The 12,391-nt window shown below is 35.9% G+C and overlaps 1 protein-coding gene across 2 annotated transcripts in view; it reads right to left on the bottom strand.

Moving 5' to 3' along the window:
* The window catches only part of Rasa1 (RAS p21 protein activator 1), a 94,142-nt gene that overhangs the window by 3,515 nt on the left and 78,236 nt on the right, over positions 1-12,391 (bottom strand). The window contains exons 15-23 of one of the 2 annotated variants that reach the window (XM_063245307.1): positions 12,229-12,305; positions 10,999-11,171; positions 10,511-10,670; positions 9,356-9,498; positions 7,511-7,626; positions 6,669-6,755; positions 3,831-3,898; positions 2,365-2,453; positions 1,377-1,454 (exon numbers count right to left, since the gene is read on the bottom strand). In XM_063245307.1, the coding sequence (XP_063101377.1) occupies positions 1,377-1,454; positions 2,365-2,453; positions 3,831-3,898; positions 6,669-6,755; positions 7,511-7,626; positions 9,356-9,498; positions 10,511-10,670; positions 10,999-11,171; positions 12,229-12,305 (991 nt within the window). The remainder of the gene's footprint in view (positions 1-1,376; positions 1,455-2,364; positions 2,454-3,830; positions 3,899-6,668; positions 6,756-7,510; positions 7,627-9,355; positions 9,499-10,510; positions 10,671-10,998; positions 11,172-12,228; positions 12,306-12,391) is intronic. The other variant, XR_010046395.1, reaches the window with a different exon arrangement.

The raw sequence follows: 12,391 nt of genomic DNA, 5'->3' as shown, positions 1-12,391 counted from the left end.
ACGTCTGTATAATCCCAGCACTTAGGAGGCTGAGGCAGAAGGGTCTATACAAGTTTGAGGCCAGCCTAGATTACTTAATGAGCTCAATGCCAGCCTCAACTACAGAGCAAGACCCTCTCTCAAAAAACTAAAAGACCTTTTTTTTTTTTTTTAAATGTAAGCTAATGATGATAGGGAAGAAATAGGAAGCAGAACATCAAGATGTGACTTTTCAAAAATGAATTAATGTATTTAGGTAGTGAAGGAACAAAAGCAGACTGGGGGTGTGTCTGGATCTGTAGACTCTGTGCAGCTTCCAAAGGCAAGGTTTTGTGGTATAACCAAGAGTGACAGAAAAGCTAGTGCCTAGAAACACAACCTAAGAAAAAACCACCTTAAACAGCAGGTACATATTTCCCAAGCAGATGTTTAAAAATTACAGCAAATATTTTCTCAGCACCAAGCAGCTGTATTTTTCTCGTAATTAGGAATATTGATATGCAAGTGTCCCAGGAGTTCATATTCTGATCATTGGAAACACACTAAGGTCTTCCCTAAGATTGCAACCTGAGGCCCTGCAGGTCGTTCGACTCCCTCCTTGCAGTGGTGCGGCACTGCTGACCTGAACGAAGTAAACCAGAATGGGGGGGCCCTTCCGCCTCCTGCTTAGTCATAGCCTGGGTCAGTTTCCATGTCTATGCTACTCTCCAGTTTCTGTCTGGGTAAGCTAACATACTAGTTTCAATAGTTTAAAACTGACTTAGTCTCTAAACTAATCACTATAATCCAGAAGATTTAATTATACCAAGAAACAGTGGATTTTAAAAATTTAAATATATTGGGGCTGGGGATTTAGCTCAGGGGCATAAGCGCCTGCCTTGCAAGCTGGCAGTCGTGAGTTCGATCCCTGGTACCGATAAAAAGGAAAAAGACAAAAAAAAAAAAAAAAAAAAAAAAAATTAAATATATTTCATTTATTTTAACTTTTAGTCACAATTTTATTATTTATAAAGGCATTGGTGAGGTATAGGTAGTCATGCTAAATGAGGTAAATCACCAAAAGCGTGTGTTTGACTCCTAGAATAACCATAAGAGCACTCACTTTATTTACATATTTGAGGCAGAACTGTGGGTTGCCCATCTTTATTTCAGAGTCTTCAGAATGTCACTGTAATTGGAATGGAATAGCTAAAGCAACATGAAACTACAAGTTTTATGCAGGTAGTGGAAAAGTTACAACAGTGTTCTTTGTGTAAATCAGTATAGAATAAATGGTATTTAACTACAAACAAAAATTACTGTTCAGAAAAAAACTTGTATAAAGGTTGTTAACTTAGAAAAGTTAACTCGTATATACCAAGTGCAAGTCTCTAAATACTTGAAAATCATATACGTACCCCAAGTTCATCTAAAAACATGATCATACGATGTTTGTTGCTTTTGATGAATGGATTCACACCTTCCATATAAGGCTCCTAAGAAAATAAAAAGCTTTTATGTACAATAAACAATGGTCTAATCTATAGCAAAAATCATACATAGGTAGCAAAGATTCCAATTAATACAAATGTAATCACACGCTACTATTTTCCTTAAAAACAGCTATCATAAGGAACTGAGTGTTTTAAGAATGAGAAATTCTGAACCAAATTAGTCTGGCAGATGCACTGAAAAACTAGAAGAGTCTTTACAGGAATGAAATAATGAAACACAAGTTTTGGCAAGGTTATAAAGAAGTAAAAAAAACAAAAACAAAAAAAAAAAAACAAAAAACTTAATCCTGCTGATAGGCAGTCTTATAAGCAACAGCAAAAGCCTAAGATGGATATTTAATTATCCTCCAAAGTTTAGGGAATAAATGGACAAGTATGAAAGTATACCAAAGGATATTAGGTATAGCAGTAACAGTAACAAATCGGAACCCATCTAACTATCCAATAGATGATAATTTAGCATTCACATGATGGTGTACTAACCTGACCCTAAGTCAGCTGTATATTTCTTGACACAAAAAATGTCACATTAAGTGACGAAAGCAAGGGATAGCATGATCCCAATGGGAAAACAAGCAACTGTTATCCATAGTATGATCATACATGTTTTAACAACTCATCTGAATTATGCAGTGTTTGCAGCAAATGTTTATGGCAAAACACCATGACTACATTTGCACCATGCCCAGTGAGTTTAAATGGAAAAGTCTGAATGTACTGGATCTTAGAAATTAGTTTCCTATAGTGGGTAAAATAATGGTTTTTAAAGTTCTGCTAACCTAGACATTTTACGAACACATCAACAAATATCCTTCATGTGTGATTAAAATTTTTATGAAATATTTACTGATTGTTTCACAAATTATACTTTAAAATATCGAAATGCTTTTACCTTAGCTCCAAATTCCACAAGATTTGCTAAATTCTGCACAGACTTAGCCACTAATATCAGTGTTCTTGCAGCAATAGGAGATGGGGAATCTATAAAAGAATTGGGGACAGCTAATGATATCAACTCCAAAGGTGATTTCAGGTAAGCCAGTAGAAATTAAAAAGGCTAGCATTCTATTCAAAACTTATTGTTCTCTGAAAACTGTATGACCTATCCAAAAGAACTTGAGTTAAATGGGAAAAATCAAACACCTATTGGTGCTTTTAAGTTTTCTTTCAAAAAGTGTACCAAAAATATCAGTTAACTCCCAACTGGCTACTACTACAAAATACCTCACAAAGTTTTATCTTATTGCATATTTCACTTAAAGATGAAGACCAAGCTGGGGATTTAGCTCAACAGCATAAGCGCCTGCCTGGCAACCGCAAGGTTGTAAGTTCAATTCCCGGCACCAAAAAAAAAAAAAAAAAAAAAAAAAAGATGAAGACCAAAGATAAATCTGGGACCTGTGTTTTATTTTGTGGAAAAAAACATGAAACTTAGTAAGGCTTTAAATATTTCAAAGTTCAGGTACAACACATTCCTATAGAACATAGACAGTAGAATATAAACAAAAATTATTTCAGCTACTAATTTAAGTAACTACTTAACAATACGACAAGTATCTATCCAAGAGCTTGATTTTAAAATGTATTGTTGGTGAGGAGTTCAGAGATGAACAGTCAGATAAATTGCAGATCTCTTAAAAGAAATTCTCCTAATTCTTAAGTCATAGATTTAACCATTTTAGTATCAACAATTACAGAAATATGGCTATAGAAGTAAGTATTAAGAGTATTAAAAGTATGTTTTATAGAGCTTTGAACTTCAAATTATGAAGGTAACTACAGTTCTGGTGCCTTCTTTAATGGCTCATTTTACATCCAGAGACACACTGTTAGTCTTTCTTTGAAAGAAGCCTACATCATCTGAAAATCACTCCACAATGGATATACAAGTAATGAGCAAAACTAACTCAGGTTTACAGTGTCTAAGATACTAACACACAACTTGTGACCATCTTCATTGGGTACAGCCAGAGCTACTTTTTCCTGAGTACTCACAAACACTGCAACTATATGTAGAAATTTAATTTGGTCTTAGGAAAAAATGACTTGCAGCAGTCCAGCATCTAATGAGCACACAAAAATTCTTCCCAACTTGCAAAAACGTAGTTACAGACTAAGACACGGAGCAGAAAGTAGAATGTGTGTAATTCTGCCATCTTTGGCATTAGGAAAAAGAAAAGCAAGAAGCAAAACAGAAAAGGTGAACAAAAATGGGAAGTATACTCTGGAATGCTTTATAGTGTAATTGGGTAATTTTTAAAAATCAGATTTAAAAGACAAAATGAATTCTCTTACCAAGTAGTGAAACTTTATTCTAAAATTTTTTTCTCATTTCAAAATTTAACAAAAGCTAATTACCTGAGATGATATTAAACATCCGTGGATTCAAGATGGCAGGACAGATAAGCCGAAGAAAAACAAAACCACTGAATAGGAGGGAAATTTTTTTTTAGAAAACCATTTTATATATATATATATATATATATGTATATATATATTACATTGAAATAAATATAAACAGAACTGTATGCTTGTTTGGGGGGACGGTACTGAAACGTGAACTCAGGGCCTTGCACACATGCTGATAAGCAAGGGCGCCAGTGCTGAGCCACACCCCCTTCATTTTTCTTTTTTTTTGGTGCCACAGAGCAAACTCATGACTGCACGCTTGCAAGGCAGGCGATTGCACCACTGAGCTAAATCTGCGGCTCCTTTCTTTTAAATTTTATTTTGAGGCAGGTAAGCTGCCGACTATGGTGTTGAACATGCCTTCTCCTTCCATCCTCCTGAGTACCTGGGAGTATAGGTATGTGCCACAGTGCTAGCTAGACAGAATTTTTTTTTTTTTTTTTTTTTGGGTACCAGGGATCAAACTCACAACCATGCACTGGCAAAGCAGGCGCTTAATGCCACTGAGCTAAATCCCCAGCCCTTAGACAGAAATTTTTAATATTCATAGTACCTCAGCCTTTAAATTCCATAGGGAAACACAAACATAGCTTTAAGAAAACAGTCAAAGCATCATATTTTAAAATTTATGCTTCTTGATTGTATTACTTTTTTCAAAACTAGAATTTTAGATTAACTTTAGGAAAATGTTAAGTTTAACAATACATTTACTGTCTTAGGTGCTACTTATTCCAGATTTGCAGTTTATTTCATCCTTACTTAGAGGTAGTGATATCCTTAGGAGCCCTAAGAATTTCTGAAATAGTGTAGGAGTACAAATAAACCTTTTGTATATACTGTATTTCTGTGATATTCCAAAACTTTCATTATTCTCTCATTCTGCTTCTCTTATTAATAACTGTAAGTCAAGCTGGTTTCATCAATTTTGTTGACACTTCATATAAAAATAGGAATCCACTGCACTACAGAAGTGACTTGATAAATGGAAATCTAAAGGAAGGCATTATGAGTTCTAAAGTTAAAAGCTATCAAGTCATAAAATAATAGCAAAAACATGATACTAACTGCTAATTCTACTTTGGGAACAGTGGTAGTGAGATGTAACTTTATACATATTCTACTCCATCTCCTTCAGTCACGAGTAGAAAGTACATGTTGTTATGTAAATAATTTTCATGTCCTTTTAAGAGAAATCCACATAGCCCTTTACCTGCCCTGTGCAAGAGTGCATAATCTAGCTTCTCAGCATTCATCTTGAAATGTATGGCAGTTTTCTCATTTTGCACTCTTAGAAAATGAATCTTACTTTTCAAATAGCACATATACCAAGTATATCGTAACAAGAACTAAGTCTTTACATCTGGATTTCTCTTAAATTACTTCATGAAGATTTCTGCCTAAATTTCACTATAAAATGTTTTGGGTCTGGGAACCTAAAAGCCTAACCTACCAACACTGACCTAAGAATCTCAGTGTGCACACTGACTTCAGGAGTTTTTGGAGGTGGTTTTAAATGGAAAGATGTATTAAATATACATATTTAAAAGCTTACCAGGAACAGAAATCATCTGGGGCACGAATGCCCCCATTACTGCACCAAATCCGCTTTATTTGCTTAACAACTACACTTTGGTTTACAGAACAGCTTTATTTCCATCACACACATAGCTACACTGAAATATTAAGACTGTAACTCATTCCTTTTATACCATCCACCACTAAAGCCTAGATATAGAATCTATCACTTTCAAATATGTATCCTAAGCATCCCAGAAAGCTGTTGCCCCTTTGACAGTCCCAGGGACTGACTCAGGCAGATGCTCTGCCACTGGGCCATGCCCCTTGATCCCAAAGAGAATGGTTTTACTTTACTGGTATATGGAATTTTTGTTTGTGTTCTTACTTTGGTTTTTATTTTTAGGACAAGGTTTCCCTTAGTTGCCCTGGCTGACCTTGACCTCACAAGCCTCCTGCCTCAGCCTTCTCAAGGAGCAGACTATAAGCATATAGTTGTATCTGCAAAAAAAGCTCTTTCACAAAGTTTTGTATTAGAGGCAGTTATGATACTATTATCTTTAATTATTTTTCCTGTTTTGCCTTTAAATTTTGAAATTTAATCTAACTTGCAGAGTTATGCTAACCAGTACAGTATATAACTAGAAAATAACCATATTCACTGATGTTTCTGTACTAAACATCCAGTTAGGTTGTACTGCTTGTTACATGCTTAACAAAACTGCAGCAGTGCTAGAGATGCCAGGTTGAATCTTAGAAGGTTATGTTACTTTTGGCCTTGGGTACTTTCTGACAGCTTTAGGCTTTTTACTTTTCTTTTTTTTGAAACAGGGCCCATGTAGTTCAGGCTCACCTCAAACTCAAGTGGCATTCTGCCTCAGCCTCCCAAGTGCTAGGATTACAGGCTTACATTACCACACCTAGCCCTGTAGGCAAACAATTTAACCTCTCCAGAACTGCTTCTTTATTGGACAAATAAGTTAGAATAATATTGGAGTCTCCATACACAAGCCTTAAATTCTGTGACTTGTCAGAGGAGTATTTCCTAATTACTGTAGAATAGGCACATGTGAAACAGACCTTCAAAACTAGAAGCTCTGACAGAAGATGATGCTCCCATCAGAGATTTTCTTACAAACCAGCTGGTCAACATCTAAATGTCTGATTAGCGCTTTTCTTGTAACACCAGATGTCCGTATCTTTATTCACTGTGTGTGCACCATCAGTATGTGCTATGTCTGGCGATACAACAAAGGAACAGGTGAGCCTTACCTGACAACTCTTGTTCTCATGGTTTTATTGGTAGGCCACTTATGTTCAACGGATTTCTGTAAACACCCATAAATATACCTCAGCGTCCTGCCAAAAAAAAAACAATTACTGTAATAAGAAAACAAGTGAAAAACACTGATCTTATGGCAACCAAAAGCTTACACTGACCTTCCCCCCTCAAAAAGTATTTTGCCAAAAATAATGCGAGACTTTTGGCAAAGGACAAGTAAGATAAGCCAATAAGTTACCATCAATTTAAGGCTATTTTTATGTCAATGAAAATTACAAAACAAGTATTAAGTGTGGTACTAATATGGTACCAAGTTTTTGGGAGAAAGATTTTGATTTTAAATACTTCCTGAATAAATAAATTCACCAACACTGTAGGCCTTTAAACAGACACTGAGTGATAATGATACCTGTTACACATTTTTGTTTTTTGTTTTTTCCACTGCTGGAATTCAACCCAAGTTCTCATCATGCCAGGCAAGCACTCTCCCCTGGGCCAGATCCCACCTCTCCAGCACACGTTCTAAATGAGAAATTATAGACCTAAGAGACAATCCAGTGTGTCTCCCGAGACCTGAGAAACAGGCCACCGTGGCCTTTGCAAACTACACCCATATAACAAATGCTCTGCCTTATTAAGCAGAGCGTTTCATTCTGGCTTAATAAGAGTATTTCGTTGTAGTTTCTTAAACTTTTTTTCTTTAAACAATTCATCTTTAAAGATCTGAACTATAACTCTTTCAGAATTATGGGAAATGGAAAGCTCTTATATTTGAAAATTTTTTCAAAAAAAGGTAGACAATTTCTTGTCAAACAAAAATCTCACTACTTACGGTGGCAGGATTTCAGAAGCCATGAATATTTTCTCCACCAGCTCTGACAGTATGTTCAATAGGTGTGCCAAGTTAGTGTTCACATCTTCATTTTTTTCTAACTTTGATGGACTTAACTAAGAGACAGAACAAACCAATGTAAATGCACCCTAGCAATGGTAAATCCAAGTATATCAAGCAGTTTCCAAGGTTCTCTCTTTTCTGCTGCATGGAAATCTTCTTGTGTGTGAGAAGGGATTCTGAAGTGCTCTGCCCTACAGAAGTCCTAGCAGGTTTGCTCTCTCATTCCCAGGGTCCCACTGAGAAGTAAGCAGTGATTACCCAGTTCTATTTACTTGAGGGGAAAAAATGATGAAAAGCATTTTCTGAGTAAGATTTAATTAATAGCTAATAATTACCAAATACCTTAGATAACATCCTGAGCCTTTTAAAAGCTTTCCTAGTAGTCGCTGAAATCTTAAGAGTTGTGGTTGGGCACGATGAAGGCCCGAGTTCCCTACGTTTCTCTGAACCGCAGAGCTCCCCACAGACATGCTGTGTTCTATGTCACCCTGCATGGTTAGGTTAGGCGCGGGCAAGACCCTGCACTGCACACTAGATCACTTACTTCTTCTCCTTAACTTGGACATGAAAACTGACAAGGAGAGCAAAATTACATTTGAAAGCCCCCAGTATGAAAAGTAATCCCTGATTTTACTGATTCTGTATCAAGTCTAAAAATCTAAATCCAGCATCTTCCTTTGTAACTGCTCTGCTTTTAAAATGAGAACAGCCACATAAGTACTATTCTGTTCATGATTTTAATGGTTTATTATAAATTCATCTTGTAGCCTTACTGACCCTAAAAAATCCTTTATTTTTCTCTTAATTCCATCTTTCCCCCAAAAAAACAAGCATCCCAAACTCAAATCCAGGCAACTTTTAACTGCATCAAATTTCCCACCTTTTCGAGTGGGGACATGTTTGCACAAATGGAAAATTTGATACCCAACCTTATAGGCCACAATCAAAACATAGGAGCTCCAAAAATACAGTATAAAATTATTTGCAGGCTATTTATATAAAGTATTATGAAACAAATTAATTGTATTCACAACCGAATCCCATCTCCAACAGATCTTATAATGTATATGAAAATATTCCAAATTTTAAGACAATGCTGGTTCCCATCATTTTGAATTAAGGCAAACTCAAACTTAGGACAACCCATAAGGCCCTGGAAAAGCATTCAATCTATATTATGCATGCTCTAAAAGTAGTGTACACGTGAATACTACTTCAGGACTGTCAAATACTTTCATGTATTTCTGGTACAACCTGACGAATTCCAACCCCAAAATTTTAAAGCACCCTAGTGTATGCCTACATGTGGTGTTGGGCATCAAACTCTGGGCCTCATGCGTGCCAGGCAAGTGCACACCACTGAGCTACACTTTTAGCCTTACTGCACCTAAAAAGTCTGTTATGCAAAACATTTTTTTTAATAAATGTATCAATTACCTTGGTGAATAATTTTAGGAAGTTAATGTCTGCTTAGCTTAACGTGTAATTTGCTATAAAACAGTACTTATACAATATGCTATTTACTAAAACAATTTAAAAATTAAACTTTAAAATACTAAATTCTTAGCTCCACATGGTAGTATACTACTATAATCCCTGCACTCTGCGAGGCTGACACAGAAAGATCTCAAGTTTGAACCCAACCTGGGCAACTCAGCAAGACCAGTCTCAAAATAAAAAGAAAACAGAGCTGTAAATGTAGCTCACTGTCAGGGCCTTTGGTTCATTCCCTAGTGCTGCAGAAAAAACCCCGACCAGAGTAAAAGGCCACTGCATTCTTACCTCACAAGACTGCTTGCTGTCCATTATCTTTAAAATGGAGTCCTTCAGAGCATGGTGCACAAACTGGGTGGCAGTGGCTTTCATGTACTGTTCCATCAGCGTGCTTGCAAGCGTTGTGGCTCGAAACAGGGTAGTGGCTTCATCTGTCCGGATGTTTACATTAGAGTTACATTTAATGCTTTTAATGTGATCAAACTGGGAATAATTTACTTTTCCTTAACAACTAGAGCCATTTTAATAAATACGTATTTTGTATGCATCACTGAAAACTGACTGTAATGACTTTACTTCTAGAGATTTCACTCCATAAAAGAATTTTGTATGTATTAGATCATTAGATCATAAACAAAATAAATATCATGCTTATGTGAACAAAATGAAGGCTCAGAAGGGAAAGATCATTTGCCCAGTTCTGCAAGACCCTGCCTTTGCTGAACACTTGATTTCATGTTCTCAAAGATCTGAGTCTGTTTGTAAGTAACAGTGTAACATAAAATCCCAGTATAAATAAATTTATTAGCTAGAACATGGATACTAAGTTATAATAAAATTGCAGTAAATAATATCAGAAAAAAGTCTCAGTGTAAAATATGTGACACCATTTAATCTATTTCTTCACAAACCTGTATTTTTATAATTTTATGATTAGCAAGATTTACTCCTAGGCTTTGCAGTTTCTTGTGGGAACTCCGTATTTAGAAGCAAGAACTACTGGTGAATCAAAGTGCTGGGGGGACTATTCTGACATATTACGAAGCTGTTAAAAGCACTGTGTCCAATGGCCTACTTATAAAATCCAATTGACACTCCACTTCTGTGCAATGAATTAGTAAGTAAGAGAATAAACTGAAGAGTATGTTAAGTAAACCAGACTATTCTCAAGAGTATAGTACTATGGGCCACTGATCTGGAACAGAAGGGATTTTCTATGGCATCTAATGTAATATTCCATGACAGAGATTTATATTAGAAATGCTCACCCCCACATTAACCAAATAGATCAGAAGTGACATCCCAATTGCACTTCTTAGTGAAGGAAAAACAGAATAACTTCCTTTACAATATGATAGCTTTTTAATATTTTTGAAGACAGACATATGTGATTAGTAAATCTAATAGCCCAACTTTTTAAAATATCACACATCCATACTCCACCTTCCATGCTTATTTCTCTGTCATTTAGTGTACACAGCAACAATGATTCAAGCCTTTCATGGAGAAAAATCCTCAGGAGGATGCTGGCCAGTAGTGTTCGGTCTTGCCCACATACATGTGATAATGCATAGACAACATGAAGCTCCTTCTGCAGGACGAGCTAGAAACGACATGACGAGATGCTGAAAGTACTACACGGTATGTCCTGGGGACAGTAGTCTTATGTTCAGTGAGCAGTATGTTAACTCAATAAACATACTAAAAAAGTCTGCCACCTGTTTATATATGGTTTCTTAAAATCACAGTCAACATGAGCTTCTTAACCTAGGGTTAGCAGCGTGCCATGGAGGTAGGAAATTACTGCATCTAACTTAATGTGTTTTATTATTAAATATTTATGTTATTATTTAATTATTATTAAATATTTATGTTATTATTTAATTACTATTTATTAATAATGCCATCTAAAATAGATGGAGCATAATTACCTCTTTAAACTCACTGTACTCTTCTTCTGGCATGATTTTTTCCATAGAATACCGTGCTCGAACGCGCAGGGATCCCGGCTCAATACCTTTCAGGGGTATGTGGGAGCTGAGGAGAAACCATTCATCTGTGGCATGACCTTTCTGTAACCGGCTCAGCTGGCAGCGCATAAATACTTAGAAAGAAAAACAAGTGATTACATAAACAAGGTAACACTGGCATTAGCTAGCCAAGTAAATTTTCCTGAAGTTCAGTCCTCCATAATGTTAAAGTTTTTACTAAAGCATTTCAATAACATAATGGCTCCAGTGTGATTGCTTACTTCCTACACTGCATGTCTACTATGTGCCAGATATAGTAAATAGCCAAGGACCTGTGAGACAGAGATGATTAACACATGGTGTCTGTCCATGGAGGGCCCCACCAGGAAGGTAGAGATCAGTCATGGTACACTAGGATAAGTAACAGGCAATAACACTTTAAGACTACAGAGAAATAATACTTAATTCATTCTAGAAAGCTCAAAAACTCATTGTAAGCTGGTAAACCTTAAATTGACCTGCAAGCTCAAATTAAAAGGTAGAGAGCAAGCAAGCAGTTCAGACAGAAAGTATGGCTTTCCCTCTATATCACCACTAGAATTTGATCATAAAAGTAATAGAGAACCAGTACAAAAATGTTTCAGTTAAACATTTCACAGAGACGAATTGAAGCTTTGCTCTATGTGTTAATACATATCACTTTCCTCATTAGGCTTGAATTTTAAAAAATAGTAATACCTAACATTCTACCATTTGTTCCAGCAGCCGGCTGGAGAAAAGTAAGCCATGGAGAACAACTATGAGTGTCTGAATATGTTGTGTGAAAATACCATACTCTACTAGAGTAGTGTTTCTACAGAGAGCAGGAAAGGACTACAAGCAGAATGAAGGAAATGAAGACTCGGAAGGCTCACAGAAAAATGGCCAGTGACCATTTTCCTGTTCTTCTCAGTTAGGAAAGGGACTGATGAGAGTTATTTGGTCTTAAGCCCTCGTTTTACAGTATGTACACATTAGATACTTGGGTCTGTTTCTTCCCACATCAAAAAGCAGAGTTAGAAACTGTCTTAAATTATATTACTTGCATTCCTGTTTTGCTTTTTAATTTTCTTTTAAGACACATCATTATGAATTCTGAAAACTTATAAAACATGCTTTTTTTTAACTTTACAAAGTTTCTTAATAACTTACAGATATCAGGATCTTTGCTTTTCTTTGTTTTATTACTAAGAGTGATTTCAAATCTATTGATGTCAGGAGGAAGATCACTAAAGAAGCAAGAAAAAAAATAATTAACAAAATGTTCTGGCATCTGACTGCTCAATCCTTTCAGTTCTAATGTCAGATAGGTTCC

This window comes from Cavia porcellus, unplaced genomic scaffold, assembly GCF_034190915.1.
Source record: "Cavia porcellus strain 051 isolate PalLab524CR breed Dunkin Hartley unplaced genomic scaffold, mCavPor4.1 scaffold_2, whole genome shotgun sequence".
Taxonomy (NCBI): Eukaryota; Metazoa; Chordata; class Mammalia; order Rodentia; family Caviidae; genus Cavia; species Cavia porcellus.
This window is presented reverse-complemented; position numbering and strand designations above follow the sequence as displayed.